This window comes from Passer montanus, unplaced genomic scaffold, assembly GCF_014805655.1.
Source record: "Passer montanus isolate IOZ18808 unplaced genomic scaffold, ASM1480565v1 scaffold53, whole genome shotgun sequence".
Classification (NCBI taxonomy): domain Eukaryota; kingdom Metazoa; phylum Chordata; class Aves; order Passeriformes; family Passeridae; genus Passer; species Passer montanus.
Window position 1 is genome coordinate 4,448,271 of NW_024370263.1, and position 24,321 is coordinate 4,472,591.

The window sequence follows — 24,321 nt, forward strand, 5'->3', positions numbered from 1 at the left end:
CGCACGGAAAGCGGAAGCCGCTCCCCCCTCCCCCTCTGCGGGCGGACAGATGGAACGTCCCGCCCGCAGCTGTCCCATTGCCCGCCGCGCGGGGGGAGCGCTCAGCGCCGGCTGCTCTCACCCCGCCTTCGCCCGGCCTTGGTTTCGTTCGTCCGCCCGCCATGGCGAGTGAGGGCAGGGCTTGCCGCACAGCGGCTTCTTCCACCAGGCTTATAAAGCCCGGTTTCTCTCGTCACCTCGCTAAGAGGGCGCAGCGGGCGAGCGGCTGCAATCCCGAGCGTGAGCGCTCGGTGCTGCGCCGCTGAACCAGAGCTCAGTTGAAGGCAGGCCAGTGCCAGGAGTAAAGATGGCAGCACGGGCGACATGCGGAGCGGCACAGGGCGGCCCGGCGCGCATGCGCGGGGCCGGCCCGGGGCTGGCGGGGCCCGTTACCGGCCCCGCTGCCGCCGCCGCTGCCGCCGGGCCCGCGATGGCGAAGCGCCTGAGGAGCAGCGAGGTGTGCGCCGACTGCAGCGCTCAGGGTAGGCACGGCACCGCCGCCGGCACCGCGCGGGCTCGTCCCGCCGACCCTTCTCGGGCCGGGGGCCGTGAGGGCGCCGCTGGCCCGGGGGTGTCCCCGCCGCGGAGCGGCCGCCGCTGCACCTGTGGTGGAGCGGGGTGGTTTGTGTGGGAAGGGAGCTTAAAGCCCAGGGGCAGCACAGCTTCAGGAGCCCGGGCTGCTCCGAGCCGCCTCCAGGCTGGCCTGGGACGCTTGCGGGGCTGGGGTAGAGCTCCGGGTCCGGGTCCGGGTCCGGGTCCCGGCGGCACCGCCGCCCCTCCCGAGCCCGGGGCGCGCAGAGCTCCGGGAGCGTCCCGGGGAGGAAGCGCGGAGCTGCCCCGTTCGGCAGGGAGGAAAGCTGACAGAAATGCACCTTCCAGTCACGGGGCTGCCAGGTGGGAGGGGTGGGGATGTGTCCCTGGGAGGGAGCGGGAGGTTTGGGGGAGCTGGGGAGGCCGGAGCGGGCTGGGCTCGGGGCTCGGCACCCATCCCCTGCTCCCGGGCCGGGAGAGGTGAGCTGGGAGTTGTCCCAGGCTGGGGTTGGGTGTAGGTGTCCCAGACTTCCAAGGAAAGTTGTGCTGAGGTGTCTGAGACGCTCAGGGAGCGGTGTCTGCTCTGGGCTGGCACAAATCCCACTGCAGATCCGTTTGGGAGCGAATAGAAACAGATTCTGTGTTTAGAAAGGGCTGTTGCGTCTCCTGACAATCTGTCATTCTGCTGCTCTTGTATCTAAAACCGTCCTGCTTTATTTTATCAGCTCTGTCTCTCTAGTTTTTGCTATTTGTGTTCTGCGTAGGTTCTTCCCATATAATTAATTAAGTATGCACGTACTGAAATGAATTAAAACACTAATATAGTAATACATCATTATTACATGTATAATGTAGGTAACACTTGAGTTGGTAGAAGATAAGATGTGGGAGAAAGGAGAATAACTTTTATTAAATCTGAATTGTTTTAAAAAATTGTAAAAATTCCAAATTAACTTCCAAGAAGTTACTATCTTCTTCTTTTAACAGAAGGAATTCTTCCCTGGGAGGGTAGTGAGGCCCTGGCACAGGTTGCTCCATCCCTGGAAGTGTCCAAGGCCGGGCTGGATGGGGCTTGGAGCAGCCTGGGATAATGGATGGTGTCCCTTCCCATGGTAGGGATTGGAACTGGGTGAGCTTTAAGCTCCCTCCAACCCAAACTAGTCTGGATTCTGCTTGTATCCCTGTAGAAATTTGGTTTTACAATAAATGGAGCTGGCATCCCTCAGGCAGGCAATTTTCCCTATCACACAGGCAGCCTATCTATGCTTGCACACCTCAGGGGTGTTGTGACTCGGAGATAAAGCCGTGTGAATTGTGTTCCTTGAGCTCCTGGGGGTATCAGAATCACTGTCAGGTAATCCTGTAACCCTGCCTTTTATCGTGACATTAGAGCACTGCCAGCTCTTCACTTATTTACTAGAAATCCACTGCCTTATCCATGTATATAAATTAATCTTAACTTTCCTTATTTACTAGAAATCCGCTGCCTTATCCATGTATATAAAGAAATCTTAATTTTATCTTTCTGTAAATAAAACCAATCAGCCCCTCCCTTTAGCTAAACCAGAGGGTTTGTCCCTGGCTTGGGGGGCTGTGCCAGGAGACCTGGGGGCTGCAGCCTTTGCACCAGGGCGGCTGCAAATTAATTATTGCTCCTCCTGGAAGCTCCTCAGTGCCCCCTTTGTCTCTGCAGAGTGTGGAGGGTTTTCTTTGACTCAGGGTGATCTTACAGGAGCTCTGGTGCTGCACTTCCTATCCCGAGGCAGGAGCTCACTTCTCAAACCCGGGGCCGGGTTTGTCTTCATCTCACGCTTCCTGTTTTGAACCACCCTGCAGGTTCCTGAAAGCGCCTGCCCGGCCCTGCAGCTTCTCCCCAGCTGTCCTTTGTGTCAAAACCAGCGTGGGCAGCAGGGCCAGGCTGTGGCCAGCCCTGAGCTGGACACTGAGGCCCCTCAGTTGCTTTGTCCAGCTCTGGGTCCCTCGCTCCAGGACAGACATTGAGGGGCTGGAGCGTGTCCAGGGAAGGGCTGGAGCACCAGGAGCAGCTGAGGGAGCTGGAAAGGGGCTCAGCCTGGAGAAAAGGGGGCTCGGGGAGGACCTTTTGACTCTGCTGAACTCCCTGACAGGAGGGGACAGCCTGAGAGGGGCAGGCTCTGCTCCCAGGGAACAGGGACAGGATGAGAGGAAACTGCATCAAACTGTGCCAGGGGAGGGTCAGGTTGGACGGCAGGAGGAATTTCCTCGTGGAAAGGGTGGTCAGGGCTTGCCCAGGGAGGTTTGGAGTCCCCATCCCTGGAGGTGTCCAAGGAATTCCTGGATGTGGCACTTACTGCTCTGGGATGGTGACAAGGGGATGATCACTCACAGGTGAGCTCAGTCTTGGAGGTCTTTTCCAACCTCAGTGGTTGTGGGATTCTGTGTATTTTGGTACTGGCTTAAACATATTCTGATCGAGTCCATAATTAGGTCTCTCTTAAAAATTACTCAAATTCCAGGACAGATACTTCATTGCATTAAATTTACACCTGAAATATCCAGGAGCATTGGGTGTTGAGGTGCAGGTAAAGAAAACTCCCAGTGCTGACTGTTGATAATGCAGAGCAATGCTCACAGTCAGCCTGGGAATGGGCAAGGGGAAGGATCCCTGAGGATCCCATCCGTGTGTGATGAGGTTGTCTCTAACAAAAAAGGACCAGGCTCATTAATCTGGAAGGCTGCCTCAGTTTGGGTCATTAGCTTGCCATGAATGCATCTTCACTCCATTGCTGCTCTTTTTCTTCTTGGAAATCAAAATTGTTAAATAATGGAATGATGTAACAAGGAGTTCAATGTGCTTGTTGTAATTTGTTGTTTAACACATTGATTCTTTTTCTTGTTTCACCTGCTTTAATTTGGCTGTGGCCTGGGCTGGTTCTGGTGGGTCAGCAGATGCTGCTGTCCCTCGTGCCTCGGACAGGTTTGCCTGCAGCACACCCAGATCATCAACTCTGCTCAGAAACCTGTGATCACATCATGTTTGCAGGGATTCAGTCCATTTGTGTGGGTCAGAGGAGACTTTTCCATCTGATGCACCAGTGCTCAGATGTGTTCTGACAGGACTCACAAGTTCTCTCATCAAATACCAGGCAGCCTTGTACTCACTTATTTGGCCTCAGACTCATCTCTGCATTTGAAATTAAGACTTTTTCCAAAATAAAAGAGGTCTTGATTTCCTTTTTTGTTCTCCTGGGATGTGCTAGGTCTGAAGCTCTGTCTGGTTGCTCAGTTGCCTGTTCCTGCAGGGTTCTGGCACATTGAGTTTCACGTGTCACTGACAGAAATTGGAATTTCTTCTGGAGACTGAGCTCTGAGCAGCTGAGGGACCTGTTTGGTGTCCTGTGGGCATTTATTGTTTTAACCTAATCCACCATTCCTACTTGATTTTATGCCTTTTGATGTTTGTAGCTCATATATATTATTTACTACTTCACCTCCCATCAGTTTTCTTTCTGGGCTGCTTATAAGATGATTCAGTTCATATCTGCTATGAGATGAAGTTATTTTGCTTGAGAATTTTGGATTTTATTGAGCCTTTGACTTGGCACATATGTATCCTTTTTATCATGACACTCTTGTGTGTTTTTATTATTTAATGTGGAAATATAAAAGGCATTGTTATAATATAGAACTGAAAACTGAGTAGCAGGGGAAAGGCTGAGTGCAGTGGCAACCTTGTGTGTAGATTTTGTTATTTTAAAAAGTATTTTTGACAAGTTAAAAAAAAACCTGAGTTTTTTTCAAAGAGCAAGTAGGCACTGTTGTTAGGAACACTTCTGTGGGAGTCCACAAAATAAAAAGTAAAGCACTTCAAGGTGATGATAAATTCAATGTTTTGTTATGTTTAGAAAGGAAAGTATTTCCACAAGAAGAACTCAAGCAGTGGGGCTTTTCCCCAAATTTCCACAGCAGATCTTCTCACTGTCCTTGTAATCCCACATCCCCCATGAGTGCCAGGACTGGTGTTTCCCATTTTCCCAGCACCCAGAGCCCCAGCAAGGCTGTGACATTCACACAGTGGCTGAGCAGGGAAGGTTAAAAGGCAGAGCTGCTCATTTTAGACTCTGCTTTTGCAATCCAAGGCCGTGTTGCTTCCTGTGTTATAATGGATGGCTTCTTTTGCAGATCCTTGCTGGGCATCCATAAACAGGGGGATCCTGATCTGTGATGAGTGCTGCAGTGTGCACAGGAGCCTTGGCCGGCACATCTCCCAAGTGAGGCATCTCAAACACACCCCGTGGCCTCCAACACTGCTGCAGGTACAGAGGAAACTGTTCTCCTCCATTAAAATCAGATGCAGTGATTTTTAATGTAATTTAAATCACTGAACCTGTTTCTGAGAGGGATGATCCTTTTAAGCTTTGCTTTTCTAAGTTATTCTCATTTTATTTCTCTTGTTTTGTCGTGGACCACTGAAGTCAGAATTATCTTTGCATTTTGAATTTGATACCTTTGCTTTGGAAGGTCGCTTTCAACTTTCACAGTACACCTGTGAAAGAAATTCCACAGTACATCTGCTTCAACCTGAATTTTCTTTTCACTGGAGGTGCTGTTGGGAAGAGCAGAGAGATTTAAGGGGGTTCTCACTAAATTCCACATCATAACATCCTAAACATGTGCCCAGTTATGATATCCCAGCAGGTTCCAGATGCTGGCACGCAGAGTGGGAATCTGTTGGCTTGATACCTGCTTGAAAATAATTACAGATAGTGGATTAATGCAGCCAGCAGCAAAATATCTGTGTGTTCTGGCTTTCAGATGGTGGAAACTCTGTACAACAATGGTGCTAATTCCATCTGGGAGCACTCCCTGCTGGACCCTGCCTCCGTGATGAGCGGGCGGCGCAAGGCCAGCCCGCAGGATAAAGTGCAGTAAGTGGGAAAAGCAGAATTGTTGTCTTAGAGAAGTGGGATTGTTTTATTCAGCAGTGACAGGGCAACAAGGAATCCATAGGAACCTCTGTGTGTTTGGTAGTTATTTTTTTCTTTTATTTCCAAGTATTAATTTGTTTAAAATTTGTTGCAGTAATAGGAATACGGTGCTTGAATTCTCTGAATTATTGATTCCTGTTGAATAGTGAGGAGCTCTGCTTGCACTTTAGTCAAAGGACTTTTCTTTGTCATATGCTTCGTTTAACTCAGTGCTGCCAACAAAATGGAGTTTGGTTGAGGAATTAAATAAAAGTTCAGAGGCTTTTGTCCCTGACTATAGTGCTTCACTTTAAAATGTAAATAATTGGGTAGAGTAAGTATAGACCTTATGTTGGCATGATTTTAAAGTCTGTATTTCTGTTAAGAAACAGACACCACATGCTACAGTCTGCAGATATTTGATGGTTGTAACAGACTTTTTCTCTGTGTAGTCAGACAATCTTCACTGGGTTGTTTTTTAATGAAAATATTTTTCCATGCCTAACTTTGCCATCAGCAACACGCAAATCTCTGATTCAGTTTGTGAAATTTTTCTTTTTCTGGAACATCTGCATTACTTATCAAAACACTGATATTTCTTTCCTTTCCCTTCTTGTTGCCTGGATTTCTCTTTGCAGTCCCAACAAAGCAGAGTTCATCAGAGCTAAATATCAAATGTTAGCGTTTGTGCATCGCCTGCCGTGCCGGGAGGACGACAGTGTCACTGCCAAGGATCTCAGCAAGGTCAGTGCCTCCTGGGACAGCACAGGCAAATCTCACTAGCTTCCCTTGCTGGCTTTTGGCTTAACTGTTTCTGGTTTTCTGAATTATCACATACATAAATAAAGCTCAACTTCAACATGAAACCCCTTTTTGTGGTTATCACTGGAGGTCATGATTGAGAGGCATTAATTGAGGTGAACTTGGAGAAAACCCTTTACACAAAAGAGCTGTAGTGAGAACTCTGCATACTCTTGTAACTCAAAGCATGGCTGAAAAACAAGTGCTGAATCAGTGTGTTAAATATAATTCTGCTTCTTTTTCAGCAACTCCATTCCAGTGTGAGGACAGGAAATCTGGAGACCTGTTTGCGACTGCTCTCTTTAGGAGCTCAAGCCAACTTCTTCCATCCTGTAGGAACACTTTTTTTTCATTATTTTGATGATATACAATCAATTCCAGTTCATATTATTTACATTCATTTCAGCTGATTCATGTTATATTTCAATCTTCTACTCAGACCTGTTGGTTAAGTAGATATTTTTCCTTAATCTCTTGCAGGAGAAAGGAAACACCCCCCTGCACGTTGCTGCTAAGGCAGGACAGACTTTGCAAGCAGAACTCTTGGCAGTTTATGGTGCTGATCCTGGCACACAAGATTCCAATGGGAAAACTCCAATTGATTATGCAAGGTAGGAGTCTCTGATATCCATAAATCACACAATGGACCTGCTAAGATATGTTTCTGTCCTGAAACAATTTGTCTGCTAAATGCTAATAATACTTTTTCCAGAAAGAGTGAATGAATGAAAATGAGGAATAAGTATTTTCATCAGATCACAGCCTGTGTTCTGTGTGCCTGAGACATCAGCTCTGATGCCACTGACACAGGCTGTGCCAATCTAGCAGCTCACAGGAAATTAATTAGAGAAGAGTTCCTGCAAGTTCAGGCTCCGGGAGTGAGGATTAGCTCAGGAATTGCTGTAGGAATGTCCCAGACTGCAGAGATGGGTTGGGGCACACGGGGTGGAACTGGGCTGAGTCTGTGATGGGTTGATGCACCAAACAGTGCGGGGTTGGCTTGTACTAAATGTGTTTGACCATTTCTGTGTGTCACTGACTGCCCTGTCCCTGTGTGTGAGCAGGCAAGGGGGGCACCACGAGCTGGCAGAGAGGCTGGTGGAGATCCAGTACGAGCTCACAGACAGATTGGCTTTCTACCTCTGTGGCAGGAAACCAGGTGAGCAGCACACCTGCACCCTCAGACCTGTCACTGTCACTTACAGGACATTCAGACTCTGCTGTGTCATGTTTGTGCACTGCACTTTTTGTAACCCTTCCAAATAGTCAAATAAATTACACATAACCAAAGAAAGTGTAAGATGCATGATTAGGGATAATACATTTAAAATTGGGATAAAACTGCATGGTTTTAAATAGACAGAAATGAAAAATAAAATTCCTTCCAGGTTTTCCACAAATACATGTTCTTTATATACTGTAGAAACTCTTTCAAGTAGTTTCTTCTAATTGAAGTGCAACAGCAGGGGAGTGTTCTGTTAAGTGGGTGCCATTTGAACACAAGAACACTTACAGCTCTATAACCATAAAGGTACCTGTGTTAGAACTTAATTTTCTTTTTTTTTCTGGAATTTCAATACAACTAATAAGCCTTAATTGAGTAATTACATGCAAGAGAAATTACTTAATGTTGCCTGATGCTTATTATTGAAAACTGTAGGCAGTACCAACCTGGTAAAGTGCAATTTGTTTTCAATTCTAGAGCACAAAAATGGGCAGCACTTTGTTATACCTCAGATGGCAGACAGGTAAGTTCTGATTCCATCACATACCTGAAAACATCTAATAATTAAGTTTTCTTTCCTTTCTGAAACACCTTTTAAGCTTGTTGCTATTCTAGCTTTTTAATGTGTGCCTTTATTAGTCTTTTTCATAGAAAGAATATTGGGATATCAACAAAATAATAAAATTATAGAAGCCAATTGTATTTATTAAAATGCAGGGAGAAGGTGAGACGTTTCTGGGGTGGGAGCACACATGGGGAATTCCTAGGAAACAGATTGTGGAAATAATTTAAGGACCAATTGAGTATTTTCCTGATTTTTTTAGTGCTTTTAACTTTTGGTTGTGATCAATGAAATCAGATTTATATAAGAAGTATCAAGTACTAATTTTAAGTTCCTGTTCCTCTTTTATTGCTGTGCAATTGGAAATAAGACGGCTGTAAGTAAACCACTGTCCAACCTCATGCTTGCAAAACTTCTGTGAAAAACTTCAGTAACTTAAAAATTGAGTGGGTAAAAACCTGTGGGTATTCATATTCCAAAGAGTTCTTTGTATTGTTTCATTTTAATTTTGAAAATAAAGGTTAATAATATGCTAATTGTGATGTCACAGTAGCAATAGTAATAACATCAGTGTGTTAAAAACAATGCTAAAAATACTGAAATATTAGGGGGTTAAGGTAAAAGTGACATTTTAATCACTGAGTTACTAAAATGTAGAATTTTGATATATAGAAGCCATGAAATGCTGTAGATGTAATGATCACTTCTTGTTTTCATAGCAGTCTGGATGTATCAGAACTGGCAAAAGCAGCCAAGAAGAAGCTTCAGTCTGTAAGTAAAACTCCTTTTCTAGATGTGGCAAACTCTCATCCCTCAGGCTCCCTAGCACAAGTATCTCTTCACTTGTCTGCTGTAGGAGCAGCTTGAAACACAAATGTTTTGTGAGCCTTCACTGTTCCCTGAAGTTCACATCTCCAGTGCCATTTGGTGCCTCATTCCCTCAGTGCCTCTGCCTCACCCCAAACACAAAAGGTCTTCTTGTGATCAGATGGGACAGGAAAAAAAAATCCATTGACCAGGAAAGGAGTGTGGAAGAGGATGGTTGTTTCTGTACTTAGAAATGGGGTGGTCATGCATGTCTGCTGCCTGTGCAGGCTGAGAAAGGAGCTTTTCTGTGGATTACAGAGGCTGGAGGAAAGAGCAGAGTTGTGCTCTTACATTTTCCCTGTCATTTTCTGTTATCAGAGATCTAGCTGGGTTTCATTTCTTTTCAAACTCTAATTATTCTCCTCTACCCTTAGCTAAGCAACCACTTGTTTGAAGAACTTGCCATGGATGTGTATGATGAAGTTGACAGAAGGGAAACAGATGCAGGTGAGTGAGACTTCTGGAATGAAATAAAACAAGTCTGGATTGTCACTTTACATACAAGATTCCAATCCAAGCACATGTTCTGTTCAAGTGCTTCTGTATTCAGCAGCTACTGCTGAGGAGGGTTCCTTTGTCTTGCATTGCCTGAAGGGGATGTTAATTGAAAAAAATCTTGTGTTTTCCACAAAGCAGAGAACCCTCTGGGGAAAAGCTTTCCTCTGAATTGATTGTGTTTGCGTTTGAAATTGCAGTCTTTTATTTGACAAAGAAATACTGTCAAGCAGTACAGGAAGGTTATTCCCTCTTTTTTTTTTTTCCTCTGGAGCAGTTTGGCTTGCTACTCAGAACCACAGCACACTCGTGACAGAGACCACTGTGGTCCCTTTTCTTCCTGTAAATCCTGAATATTCCTCCACCAGGAATCAGGTATGCAATCTTAATACTGTAAAATTAATATAACAGCCCAGGTAATTAAGTTGGCCTAATTAATATTGCTTTACTGCATTTCATTATTGTAGAAGAGTTGCATCTACTTGGAAAAAAGTTAAAATAATTTCACATTTCCCTTTTATACCACACTTTTTGCAATAAGTGTAGTTGAATAGTCCACACCAAGTGTGTAGTTTTAGTTTTTCCTGGGGACTCTGCTGTTTTTCTGATACAGGATGTACTTTTCTTTCCTCTGCATTATCCTGTGTTTAGGGAAGGCAGAAACTGGCTCGATTTAATGCCCACGAGTTTGCTACACTGGTTATAGACATTTTAAGTGATGCCAAACGAAGACAGCAGGGGAATTCTCTCACTGGTTCCAAAGGTGAGTGAGCTTTACTTGTCAGCTCCTTTGCAGGCACTTCTTCAGTAGTTCAGTCACTCCCAGAGCCCCTCAGCAGAGCTGAATTATGAGAGAGATCTGTATATTGTTTTCATATATCTTTTTCCCTCTGGAGACAAAATACCAAACAAATCTTTTCTATCTTTTAATATTTCCCTATATTTTTCATTTGCATGTTGACATCCATTTGTCCAATGTAGTCTGTTGGGTTTTTTTAAAATTTATATTAATTTTATTAAGCTGCTGAAGGATTCTCACCACTTATTTTAACTTGCCTAAACACTTAGAAGAAATAAAAAACCAAAACCATAATACTTGGAAGGTTTGGACAGTAATCATTCATTCCTCCTAGGTGGATCTAAATTGAATTTTTCCCAAATTATGAACTTCTATTTCTTCTCCATACTTACTAGTATGTGTTTCATGTGTTGATCTGCAGAAAATGTGGAGCTGATTCTGAAATCAATCAGCAATCAGCACAGCAGTGAAAGTCAGGACAATGACCAGCCTGATTATGACAGTGTTGCTTCAGATGAAGATACAGACCTGGAAACAAATGCAGCTAAATCAAACAGGCAGAAGGTAGGATTGAAATAGTGATACACCCCCCAAGTGTTATTAATAAAGGTAATTTGCATAAATTATCAGGAAATTAATATTTTAATTAATTGTAATCATGCCTCAGTCTATGAACTTTCTTAAATGTTGTTGCTTGAGGAATTTTTATTGTTAAAAAAAAAAAAAAAGCCTCTCTAGAAAAGTAATGTGTGTGGCTGGAGGATAAGATACAGATTTAATTGCATAGATGAAATAATTGGATGTGCCAAAAAGCTCCAAATCAGTGATTCCATGGTATTTCACAAACATTTGCTACTTCGTACTGGAGAAATACTCACAGCAGACCAATGGTGTCCAAGTGAGTTAAACCATTCCTGGAATAATGCAGAATAGCATCAAAGGGCAGTAAAACCTGGTGGTTCTACTTTAATCTTCTCTGGAAATGCACACTGGATATTTAGCAGTCTGTCTTTCATAACTTTGCACTTCTTTATTGCATATTTTTAAAAACCCTTATAAAAGAGTATTTTATCTCTAAAATGCTGATGCATATGTTTTTAGAGGAGCTCAGAACTGATTGATTTTCTAGAAGACTTCAAATTATTCTGGTTAATGGATTTTATTAATTTCAACTTCATTTGAACTGTGATGCCTTTAAAGTAAGTACATGAGAAGCTGTTGAAATCTCATTATCTTGTTTTCTTCTTCTTAATGGTGTAAGTATTTTTCTCTTCCTTTTTCCTAGAGCTTGGATTCAGACTTGTCAGATGGACCAGTGACAGCCCAGGAATATATGCAGGTTAAAAATGCCTTGGTGGCTTCTGAGGTGAAGATTCAGCAGTTAATGAAAGTGAACATCAACCTGAGTGATGAGCTGAGGATTATGCAGAAAAAGGTAACAGAGGAACCCCTCCCTCCAGCTTTTGGGATATCTGAAATTGTCAGAATAAAACTGCTGGAACTGAGGATATTACTGGAATAAGGAACTAGAAATAATCCAGTATTAGGATAGTGAGAAAATTCATTTTGAAGTGGAGCTGCTTTGGGATCAGACATGAGACTATAAATATTTATATGCAGCACATGCTTTGAATGTTGTGGGGTTTTTTTGGTTTTTTTTTCGTGGTGCTGGTGGTGATCCAGCCCTGCAAATCACAAGGATGATTTAACTTATGTCAGAACTTTAACATCAGTTTTCCAAGTGACAGGAGAGCTGTTTCAAGTCCTGGGTGTTTTTGGTGTCTTGCTTCAATATAAGCAGATTTAAACAATGAGGAATCAAGTGTCAGTACACTGTGTGTGTGTGCACTTACCTATATTTTTGTGGGGTAAAAGACAATTTATATCTGAGTTCACTATCCTGTCTGAAAGATAGGATAAAACTAGACTAAAACTAGAAAGGGCTGGCTGCTTGCCCTCAGATTAATTGGAATATCCTTGTCTGTTAAGTGCCAGTTCTATTCTTTTGGAATGGTGAACACTGGGAGATCTCAGGGTGTTTCCTTGGTCTTTCAACAGCTTGTACTGGTTTCAGCATTTCTCTTGCATCAATTGAATTAATTTTTCATGTACATTGGGTTTCTTTAGACAGATACAATCATTTAGGGTAAAAAAAAAACCCTTTGGGGCCTATGAATTAATGAGGATATTTTCATGGTGCAGCGGAAGGGAAATTTTTCTGTCCTGCAGTTTTTCTTCACTTCATCTTTTCTTTCTGATGTGTTAATATAGCAAACTTACTCCAAGTCCACAAAATAATCAGAATTGGTACATTTTCACTATCAAATAAATACATAATAATAAAAAGCTTTAAAATGCTTTCTTGTTGGCTTTTAGATAGCAATAGCTGATGCCTAATTTTCATAAGCTGAACTTTCTCCTTGCTTTGCAGAGCAAGCTCAAGTTCCTTTGTGCTGCCTCTGGTGTCTGTGCTGGCATTGTCAGATTTCACTGGCCTTATGTTAAAGTCTTCTAAGTCCTTGTATTGGCTGCTGCAATGGATCCCTTTGCTTGGAAGACTGTTGTGTTGGCAGTCCTTCCCCCACAGCCTCCTTCTATCCCAGGATTCCTGTGCCAGTAGAGCAGGCTGGAGGGAATGGGTCGTGTGTTTCTGAACTACAGCAGCCAATTTTAACATCTAACTTCAAGTTTACATCCCAGCAGCTGCTGGAAACCAGCACCTAAATATTTCCAGATCTGGAACAAAGGTGTTTCTATGCTTGTACCAAGCAAGTCAAGTAGTTTTTGAGAAATAAATGAACCCCCAGGCAGCAGTACCTGGATTTTCTGGTACGGCTGATAAGCGAGTGTCGCGTGGTCACTTTGCTCTTGGCACTTGCTCTTAGGAAACCAAATCCCACTGCTAAACATTTCTTTCAGCTCCAAACTCTACAGAGTGAAAATACCAACCTCAGAAGACAGGCCACAACCAATATCTATCAGGTGCAAAGTGGTTCTGAGTACCCAGACCCCAGCAGCAATTCCTCCCTAAAGCGGCGCCCGTCGGCCCGGGGCAGCAGGCCCATGTCCATGTACGAGACTGGCTCGGGGCAGAAGCCCTACCTGCCCATGGGGGAGGTCACCTACCCAGAGGAAAACATCACCAGGCTGCAGCCCTTCCCTCCACACGTGAGTAAAACTGCTGCTGCTTCTGCACTGCCTCTCATGTTCAGCTTTTCTGTCTCTTCCGACGCTGCTCGTTCACTCAGCTTCTGCCTCAGAGGGGAAAAAAAACCAGGGGGGATAAAACTGTGAGAATTGTTCATGTTTGCTGTATTAACATGTCTGCAGGAGCCTGTTGGTTTGAAAAGCAGAAGCTGTAGCAGTTCTGGAATATGGAAACTGGAGCTTTTGGCTTCTGCTCAGCTGGTTTTTTAACCACACTGTATATAGATATATCAATATGTGATTGTCTGAAAAGCAGGGAGGGAGGGGGAAATAGTATTCCAAGAAGGTAGGTAAAGTTCATATATTTCTGGAGATAAACATACAGGTACCAATTTGTGGAACTTCATAACCACCTTGAAAAAAATAAAATAAAGTTGAAAAATTTTCACTAGACTACCAGTTTCTTATTCTGAATTTGGAACTGGAGGCTGGAGATGGTTTAGATCTGCCAGTCAAGCAGATTCTTCTGGTTTTGTATTTTCCTGTGTGATGTGGAGAGGGGGTTCTCTGTTGGCCAGAGGGATTTTGCACTGAAGTGTTCACACTTTACAGAAGTGACCCAACACACACTAGTGCATTTAATTAACAAGTGCACTTAATTAATCAGCACAGTTAATTTTTTGTTTCATCTTCATAGATTGCCCTGTGGGCTGCAATACAGGACAGTGTCTTTTAGACACACGTTGAAAATATGTGGATTTTTGACAGTCTTTCCCTCTTAGTAGCAATGTCTTTTATTTCCTTCCAGTCAAATCATTAAGACCTTTAAAATGTATTTTGAAGTTACCTTTGGCATGAGGGAGAGCAAATATTCCGTGCACATTCCAGAGAAGACAGTTGAATGCACCAAGGGAATCAATCCCCACCTTCAATTAAATTAACTTAAGCTATGAAATTTAGATAATTTTAAATTATATTGTCATGTTGATATGATGGCAGTTCTGGCAGCAAGAAATGTCAGAATTCATTTGTTTGTGACGGTGTTTGCAAAATGTGACAGTGCTTTGTATAGGTCCTTTGGGTGGAAATTTGGATAGCAGTAGCAGTTCTGAAGCATTGATTTGTGTTGTGGAGTTAGTTAATTTGGCATGTGGTGAATTTTTTTTTTGTTTTTGTTTGGAATTTGGCACCTCTGGAATCTCAGTATTAGAATGAGCATGAATTCAATTGTGTTTTGAAAGAATTAAGTGCCCTCAGTCTAAGCCAGATTCTCAACATCATTCTTGCTTTGTGTCATCTCCATGGTTTTAAGAATGTTCCTTTGATTTCAGTTAAGAGTTTGTTTGTGTTTTGGTTTTGGTTTTTCTCTTTCCCATTTTTAGATCGGGAGGAGTGCGTTTGTGACCTCCTCTTCATCTCTACCTTCCTTCCCCTCCACGCTTTCCTGGTCGAGGGATGAGAGCACACGAAGGGTTAAGTACCTTCCCAATCCATCTTCTCCCTGGAGGAGGTGCCAATCTCCCCAGAACCACATCCTCTCTCTTCCCCCTCTCACTGCCTGGCCTTCCAGCCTGCATGGAGCAGAATTTCCTCCCTTCCATTCCAGCTCTGGCTCTTGCCTCTCTCTAACTTCACATCTTCAGCCTTTAACACCATGCACAGTTCTCCAGGTCACTCGTTCAGCTGCACAGCAGCCCCAAGACAAGCTGGCTGCTGTTTGGACACTGATTTTCCAGGCTCTCACTGATGTTTCTAAGCCAATGTACAACTCTCCTGCTGACTAAAAGCACTGCATGAGGCCCAGCTTCAAAGCTGCTTTCCTTGGGGGCTGGTGGCTTGCACCAATCCAGGTGGTCCTGATTGACTGTTTGCCTTACAGGTAAAAATCTGGGGGTTTAAATGTTTACTCTGGTGTGTCCCTGTCAGGACACAGATTCTGCTTTTTAATTCCTTCTGTTCCAATTTTATTTTGACTGTGCCGTGTTTGGACATATTAGTCCAGAAAATATTAGATTTGGAAGTAGGGATAGAATAAAAACTTTCAAGGGAATATCCCACTTGGCCAAATGGAAATCTGGGTTTGGCTGCAGTGCTGTCTGATACTGGAAACTTGCACAGGGTTTGGTTGATTGTTTTTATTCTACACTGATTCTATATTAGTGATTCCACAGTATCTTCTTCTTGTAATTCATCACTGTTGTTTGTATTTCTGACCAGATGGTAGAGCTTTTCCACTATTAGGATTGTTGTCTGTGTACACCTGGGAGTGGGGAAAGGTCAGACTCTCTACATAAAATAGTTTCTTATCTTCAAAATCCATTTCACTTTTACAACTGATCTTTACCAGCTGTCCTGAGAGAGGAGTGTTCAAAAAATGCTGGTTTTTCCTCCTGTGCAGAGTAACTTTAAAATTGAAAAGGGATTTCTAACTCCAGGTGCTTCACTTAAGAATTGATGGGTTTAACATCAGATGAGTGCTTAACAAATGTACTGAAACTCAGCCAGTGAAAACCAGTTTCTGGTCACATTTTTGGTCTGTCCTTGAGGCAGAAATATTATTTGATCAGCAGATTGGAGCTGTCCCTTACAGTTTAACCCTGGACACTCCCTCATGGCGACTTCAGGGTTTCTGTGAGAGCCCCAGGGCTGGTTGTTGGGGCTGTGAAGAACCCTGAGCTGCTTCTCTGTGATCAGAGTGACACCAGACACACCATGCTGGGCAGCTGGGTGAAGCTTTGTAGTTTTTAGAAGACTTGAGGAAGCAGATGTCTGATGATCCTGGGGCCTGGCTGAGGGTTTGCCCTCCAAGCTCATTTGGTATCCTTTTCTTCATTCAGCCCTTGCTCTGGGATCAGCCTCCCACTTTGCAATGGGTCTACAGAGCTCAATCCAGCCTCTGCTTCCCTGCATTCCTCCTGCTCTCATTTCAGCTTCCACTTTGGAATTGGCCCCTCTCCTCTTTTTGACACTACTCTTCTGTGGCCCTCTCATGGTTGGCCTCCTGCCCTTATTGCATCCAGTGCTCTGGGGCACAACTCCCACTTCTTTGATCTTCCAGCTCTGTACCAGAATTAAGCATTCAGTGGCCCTCAGTTCCTCACACTTTGTCCTCCCACCCTGTTTTGGGCTTCACTTTGCAATGGGCTTTAACTCCTCTGGCCCCAAATTGTGATGGCTCCAGGTCTCATCAGTCCCATGCATGCCCTCAGTCTTTCACCTGCACTTTGGGCTCCCCCATCTCTGTCTCCCATCTTTGTGGCAGTGGGAAAGCCAAAATAGTCTTCAGCCCTTGTTTTGGGCTCCCATTTTGCAGTGGCTTTTCCTCTCTGCATTCAGCCTCCCCACTGTGGTCTCTGGCCTCTGCTCTGCTCTTGGCCTGGCCTCCTTTTCTCTGGGGTTCTCTCCCTCTCCAGTGGTTCTTACTCACTGTTCAGGCTCCTGTTTCATGGTGCTGCTTCTCCATTTGGCCTCTGCTCCTGGTGGCCTCTCAGAGTGTGTCCCTGGGGCAGTTTCAGTGGCAGGGAAGGACGCTGTGCTCTGTCTGTCTGTCTGTCCTGCCGTGCTGGGTGTCCAGGGGCTGGTGGGGCTGTGCTGGCAGTGCCCAGGACCTCGGGTACAAGCTGAGCAGCAGCCTGGCATGGGGAGAGGGGCACAGCAGCTGCAGGGTGATGCAGGAGCTGTTGTGCAAGGAGCAAATCCACAGCACGTGGCTCTGGCCCAGCCCAGAGCTGCTCTTTCCTGCACAGGCTGAAGTAAATCTGTTCCTTGCAGGCCTCGAAGCTGGAGAAGCAGAGCAGCGTGTCTGAGAGCGACTATGACAACCCCACCACCCCCGTGGAGCTGGAGGAGCCAGGGTAGGTGCTGTGACACAGCTGACACAGCTTGGGGGTGGCAGGGGACTGCTCTGTCCCCGAGCCAAGCCCTGCTTTGCTCCCTGCAGGTCGGGCAGGAAGGGCAGGCAGCGCAGCGTGGTGTGGCAGGGGGAGGGGTCCATCCCTGAGGACACTGACCCAGCCCCCAGCTCCAGCCTGCCCAGCACAGAAGATGTGATCCGGAAAACAGAGCAGATCACCAAGAACATCCAGGAGCTGCTGAGGGCGGCACAGGAGAACAAACATGACAGGTAAGGAGGGAGAGCTGGAAAAGCTCTGGAGGTAGTGAGAAAACAAAGGAAATTCTTCAGGTGTTTCCACCTGTAGCACAGGTGAACTTGAAATACAGCTCCTCTATTTCACACCTGTAAAATGTGTAGGTCTGTGCTGTCCTTAGTGCTACAGGGCAAGTTGGGGACAAGTGACCAGCCCCTTGTGAGGGGGTCCTGGCTGCAGTGCTGCCTGCCCTGCCCTTAACTTGTGAGTCCTGCTGCAAAACCAGGGTTGTATTAGACACAAATAAAATGTGTTGTAGAAAACTCCCTGCAAATTTTTCTTGGGTCTTCGCGCCTCTATGTCCATAGGTAATTACACCCTGCAGAATGTGATAGTAACACCAAGCCTTGCTTGGTGCAAATTGTGAAAGAGGGAGAATTTGGCTTTCCTACTGAGGTATTAGTACAAATTTTGTAGCAGCAAAAGTATTTTGAATATTGGTTTTAGATGCAGAGCCAGCTGAGTAAGCAGAGCACTGACTGACCAGATCAGGCTGCTGCAGCTTCAGCTCCCTCAGGGAAATTCTGGCCCACCTGAACAATTTCCAGAATAGCTGTGGGTTACAAAAAGTGATACTACCCTTGCTGATCAGCAGGTGCTGTTCCCCACACAGCTCTTCCAGAAAGCTGTAAATCAAAGTTACATATTCCCTGACATGAGCACATTTTGGGGCTGGAACACTCTGGGCTCCAGCAAAGCTGGCCCTGCAGGCTGCTGGGTCTGGCTCTGCTGTGGCTCCAGCTCGGTGCCCTCTGTGCCTGGGAGAAGCAGCAGAGGTTTGTGTTGAGCCCTCACTTCCTGCCTGGCTCAGAGAAGTGAACAACAATGGGGCCACTTTTGTTCTGTGTTTTTTCCTTCTTGTACTTTGCTATTTTTAGCAGGGCTGGCGTGGCCTCTCCTTCTCACCCGAGTGACGACTTCTGCCGTGTTTGTACTGAGCTCTTTGCCCTTGGTGTAACCTTTTCTAGTGCAGTCTCTTGGTGCTTGTTTCACACAGAGAAGCTTCAAATGAGTGTAGTTTTTATGTCTATCACACTATACAGTTGTGATTTTTTTTTAAATCATTGAAGGAAGCAATGCAGCATACCTGGCTTTCGTTGTTGAATTGATCAGGATTTAAAAAACCTGTTATGCTGCATTTTTGTTTTCTGTACCACACGTGGAGTGAGGTGTTTGCCTATGCTTAGATGAGTGTTGTCTTGCAAAACACTGAACGAGGAAGCTGCTGTTCTTTGTTTTCCTCTTCCCTGGCTTCCTTAACACAGGGGAATGCTTCCTTACCAAAATGAGACACTTGAGTATGTAATAACACATCCTCCAAGCTCGTGCTGGGAACGTTGTAGAGAAAAATCACGTGCTGGAGAGTAAAAAAATACAATGCAAGAGTATCATCTATTAACGAAAGCCCTTCTTTCTCCCTTTTGTTTCTCACTCTCTCCCATCCCTTTCCCTGTGCTCCATGGGCTCAGCAGGCCCGTGGAGCGTGGGGGCCCATCCCAGCTCAGACACAGCCTCGGCACGCGGCTCCCCGGGGCCGAGCGAGCGCCCCTGCAGCCTCTGACCAGCCAGCAGCCCGGCCCTGCCTCCTGGTACTCTGGCCTCTGTCCCTGCCTCCCAGGCACAGTGTCCTTTCTCCTTCTCTCTGCTGCCTCTGTCCCTCCCTCTCCGGCCGCACGGGGGTCGTGGAAGGCGATGCATGAAATGCTGCAGGGGATGAGGGAACTGCAGGCAGCCCCTCCAGGCCAGGGGTGTGGCACAGCCCCTGCAGCTCCCAGTAGGTACCAGTGGGCAGCAGAACCACAGCCTGGAGCTGCAGCTGGCTCTGGTGTATTCTCCTGGTTCTGTTTTGGTTTTTATTGCCTGTCAAGATAAATTAAATTACAACTTGGTTGGTTCATGGAATTACAGAATAGTTGGGGTTAGAGGGAACCTTAGAACCTGCCTTGTTCCAGCTCCTCCATGGACAGGGACTCTTTCCACTATCCCAGGTTGCTCCAAGCCCCATCCAGCCTGGCCTTGGACACTTCCAGGGATGGGGCAGCCACAGCTTCTCTGTGCCAGGGCCTCCTCACCCTCACAGGGAAGAATTTCTTCCTTTAGGAAGAAATCTTTGAGGTTTGAAAGTCCCTTCCAACCCAAACCATTCCATGATTTTGTGAAACGTGGTTGCTGCTTCTTAGCACCATTGTAAAAGTAGCAGGAGTTTCATATTCCCAAGGTGGAACATCCACACCTGACATCTGAGTCCTCTCAAGTGTTTATACAGCTGGGGGTCAAATGAGATCATTTGTATCCCAAATCCATGAAAAAAGAGGTCTGTTTATATGATATCTTCCAACCTGACCTAAACATTGTTTGTAAGTGCCTAAAATAAAAGTGACATTTGCCTGAGAGGCTCTTTAAAACAGAACTGCCCAGGTTCAAACCCAACAAATGTCAGGATTGGAGGAAGAGATTAACACAATTTACTGCTAATGAGGGATTCCTTTCCAAGCTGTCACTACTTGAATATCTTCCTGGTGTCTCACTGGAGCGTGTGTAAACCCAACACAGAGTCAGAGCATCTCACAGTGAGTGTTTAGACATTAAACTAAAGCCATTCCTCCAGGCTGCACTGGAAACTTTGCAGCTGACCTAGAGAACATACAGTGAAACGTGTTCACCTGAGTGTCTCATTCAGGTTATTCTCAGGGCTTTCTCTGCCTTGTTAGTGAAGGGTTTAATCAGTAAATTGACTTTTTAATGAGGTAGGGTGCTGGTCACTGTGGCTGCAGGGAGCAGATTAATCATTAACTCCACAGCAGAAGGAGAATTGTGGTGAACTTGGAAGGCCTCTCTCCACTTTTAGTTTATTTGGAAGAACTCATGTGACTTGAGACACATAGAAATACTCCTTTTAAAGCAATTTTCCTGCATTGCCAAAATGACCCCAGTGTGTTGCTTTTCTCTCAGTGCATTTGCAAGTGACTGATTTTTTTGCACCTTTGGTGTTGCAAGATCAAATCAATAATGACTAGGGGGGTGGGTCTGGGGGCTCTTTTTGCTTGAAAGGGCACTGACCTACCATAACCCACACATGCTGAATAGTTTTCTTGAATGCTTTGTGAGTTTTGAGATTCTCTTGCTTAAGATTGGATCATGTGAACTAACTTATGCTTCAAAGACTCAATTTTAGCATAAGAATCTTTTGAAATGAGACTTGTGAGAGAGCACACTAACATCACTATTCACAGCAGTTTATGGTAAATAGTTCTATTTTGGACAGACCGGTTTTCATTTGGTATATAACTCAGAAGTGAAATCTGTGAGTATTTATGGAATCTGCCTTTGTTTTATTAACTAACTCATCAGAATTAGTGAATATTTAGAATTCAGACTGTGAATGCAGTTGGTAGTTTGGGGTTGCATGTGTGTGAGAACTCTGCCTTGTCTGTTTACTGGATATTAATTAATCCAAGAAGGCATCTTGGTGTTCTGAAGTTGCACACAAATGGAGACTTTCCTGACAAAGTTTTATATAAAAGTTTGGACAGTTATTCCTTCAAACCAACTCCGAAAAACAACAAAAATCCAAGAAATCATTTTGCACTGTTAAGTTCTTGCTTTCTCTTGAAGTCACGTGGTTGTTTTTAGATTAACAGTCACTGAGCAGTGAAGTGGAAGAGGGAGGGGAGTCTCCACACAATGAATAACCCAGAGCATCTTTCTGCAGCTATATACCGTGCTCCGAGAGAATACATGTGGCAGTGACAGAAATGGCAGCCTTGTTCCCAAAAGTAAGTACCTGCCACCATCAGAACGCTTTCCTCGTGTGTAATTCCCCTTCAGAATGAAAATCAAAAATTATTTCACTTTAAAATGAAAATGGTAGGGAGAAATGATGGGGTTATGGTGCACCTTTGTATTTATTAGCGTGGCAACTGGTAAAGGCTGAAGTGTGAGTCCAGCCTTTAGTTGTACTCTTGAATGTAAAACTCTTAAGAATTGTACAAAACTGGAGGTGCTTGATCTGGCATGAAGAGTTGTGTGGTTACATGGGAATTTCACCAGACTCATCATCCCCTTTTCCATCTGAGTGCCATCACCTGGATTTCTTTCCTGCAGCCATGTTTAGATCTGTTATTCATCCATCAAAGCGATCTCTTTGCTCACAGCAAATTTGGGGAGTGAAATCCCCGTGACCAAGTTTTTGTAAAGTCTTTACCCACCTCTCCAAAACTGCAAGTAAAGAGCCAAAGCTGCTGTCCCGCCTGCACCCATATCCTGGACATGCTGTCCCCTCCTGCCAGCCAGGACAGGGGACAGTAAACAGCCACCAGAAATGAGCATGAGCAACTTCCTAAGGGAGGGCACGGAGCACTACTCCCTGCCTGCTGCCCGGCAGCCCTTCGGGATCTCCCCGAGAGCCGAGGGAAATTCCGCCGGCTGCCACCAGGGGAATCGGGGCTCGGCCGCATCAAAGAACCCTTGTGAGCACTCCCGGCTAATTAAAACGTTGTGTTGTTCTGCCTGTCCCAGCGTCTGTTTTCCCTTCGCAGAAGCCCAAGTCGGAGCTGGTGAGGACTTCCCTGCGGCTGCTGACATCCAGCGCCTACAGGCTGCAGTCGGAGTGCAGGAAAGCGCTGCCCGCCGAGCCCAGCCCCGCGCCCGACATCCAGCTGGTGACACAGCAGGTCATCCAGTGCGCCTACGACATCGCCAAGGCCGCCAAGCAGCTGGTCACCATCACAACCAAAGAGAACAACAACTGAGGCACTCGGGGCTTTTTACTCCGGGGTTTTTTTTAAAGGTTGGATTTCAACGTATAGGTGTGGAACTATGCGCATTTTTACGAGGAAAAAAAAAACTTCAAGGGGCAAGAAACTTTTTTTTTTTAAACTCAGTATTATTTTTGCATGTTTTCTAACAATTTTATGATTAATTTAACCCACTGCCTTATTTTGTGCCTGTGTTGCCAGTGTAGTTATGGATAATAGCATGTTGCAAGTAGCTGTCGAGCCACTCTCATGTCCCAGCGCTGTAGATGTTTCCTTGGGGCCACGTTCTGCTTTCAGATCCTGCTGGTGGAACTGCTCTGACACCACTGCACGGATGGGAGAGCAGCATCTCCATCCCTCTGGAGCCTCCCCTGCTGGGATCCTGCTGGCTGAGGCTCCCCAGGCTCCGGGACTGCTCCCAGCAGGAAGAAGGTTTGTCCTGGTAACGGGGTGCAAGCCCAACGTTCTCTGTTCCCATATCAACTGTTGTGCAATATGTTTTTGTTTTTTTTAGTCTGCTAAACCAGTAGTAGTTGTGGGCATCCAAGCTTATTACGTGTAACTCTACAAGGTCTTTGTCACTTTATCTGTTTTGGAAGGAATTTGAAACTTAATAGTTATTTCTTTTAGTTGTCACTATGCCATTAATATATATGTTTGATGTTATTTTAGGGCATTAGTGGTTAAATATTATCCTTTGTTTCTGAGTTAGTATTTCATTGTTAAGTTTCTTGCAGAATTTTCCTGTCATCTTTGAGGCACCGTCTTGTTTGCAGCAGCATTTCTCAGTAACTCCAGATGCAATTTCACTAAAGATTTCTGTGCTTATTAACAAAAAAAGGAAGTTAGAAGAGTGCCAGTGCAAAAGCAGCTGTGTCTGCCACAGCACATAACCTCTGTACCTCAACATATCCAAATGTGAAAATCTTTCTCGTATCTCCTAAGTTTTTTTATGCAAATCTTTACAAATTTGACAACTTGCTGAGTAACCCCTGCCAGGCTGCCTGGCCCCAGTGGCCATGTTTGCTCCAGGTTGCTTCATCTACAACAGTTCATAGAAGTGTGTCAGTCCATAATTTAAAAATTGAGAATATTTTTGGGAGTCTGAATTTTAGGTGGTGCAGGAAATCACTGATTTTTGCCTCTGTCCCATTTGGAAGTGTCTTGTCCCTGCCCAGGAGCCAGCCATGGTGTGTTTGTGTGGATATAAAAGTGCCATAGCACTGCTGGATTCCTGGTGCTGTCTGGCTCCCAGAGTCTGAGGGAGGGAAGGAATGGAGAGAGGAGATGACAGCCCAGTAAATTAATGTTCTTCATTGTGGTGTTTTATTTCCTTTCTGCCCTTCTGAACCCCAGAAGCAGCTCTAGCCAGACAGCAGAGGCAGGCTGGGATTAAAACTGCAAATGACTTTGTGAAACCTACTTCAAAATCATGTAACTGGCAATTAATTAAATACATTGAGAATCTTCTAGGAACTTTTCTTTTCCTTAAATAATGGCTGAAAGGCAGCAGATGGTATTTTTCAGTCTCTCAGGACACCACTGTGTGCTGTTTTTTAACATATCTTACCTGCTTTCCAAAGCAGGGTGACACTGAGCTACGGTGTAATTTATCAAGTATTTAAACCTGCCTTTGATCCAAAACCAAGGGACACTTTAGTAACTGCCAGCCCCTGCTCCAGCTACACTGAAATCAGAGTGGTCCACACCCCACAGGAACCCCCAGCAGCAAATTCATGAACCCTCCACTCTCAGCACTGCAGTCACAGAGTCTGTAGCACCTCAAGTAACAAAGGTGTGTTTTTCTTTTAGGACTAGATCTCTTGTTCCCCTGTAAACAAACTTGCTCTTCCTTTACAAAATGCTGCAGAGGAAAGGAAAAGCTTTTTTTGCCTTTTTCCAAACCTTGTATTTATCAGTGTCATTCTGTCTGTACAATATTTTGACTTTTAATCTTTTGTTTACAGTATTACTATAAAATGCTAAAACCCTTTCAGTGTGTGA

General features: G+C 45.0%; 1 protein-coding gene across 13 annotated transcripts; it reads left to right on the forward strand.

Moving 5' to 3' along the window:
* The first annotated feature begins 145 nt into the window (after window positions 1-145).
* On the forward strand, window positions 146-24,310 carry GIT2 (GIT ArfGAP 2). 13 transcript variants are annotated; one of them, XM_039724451.1, is made up of 22 exons: window positions 146-521; window positions 4,732-4,865; window positions 5,365-5,477; window positions 6,155-6,260; window positions 6,563-6,649; window positions 6,798-6,928; window positions 7,382-7,476; window positions 8,020-8,065; window positions 8,475-8,480; window positions 8,827-8,875; window positions 9,346-9,418; window positions 9,744-9,841; window positions 10,118-10,229; window positions 10,687-10,829; window positions 11,551-11,700; window positions 13,185-13,433; window positions 14,795-14,884; window positions 17,184-17,266; window positions 17,353-17,535; window positions 19,030-19,149; window positions 21,273-21,336; window positions 22,099-24,310. In XM_039724451.1, exons 1-22 carry the CDS (start codon window positions 347-349, stop codon window positions 22,309-22,311), a joined length of 2,520 nt encoding a protein of 839 aa, XP_039580385.1. In that variant the 5' UTR covers window positions 146-346; the 3' UTR covers window positions 22,312-24,310. The 13 variants fall into 13 exon arrangements, with proteins under 13 accessions (XP_039580385.1, XP_039580387.1, XP_039580394.1 ...); XM_039724453.1 differs by having other exon boundaries at window positions 19,033-19,149; XM_039724460.1 differs by having other exon boundaries at window positions 19,030-19,178; window positions 22,099-22,238.
* Window positions 24,311-24,321: the final 11 nt, after the last annotated feature.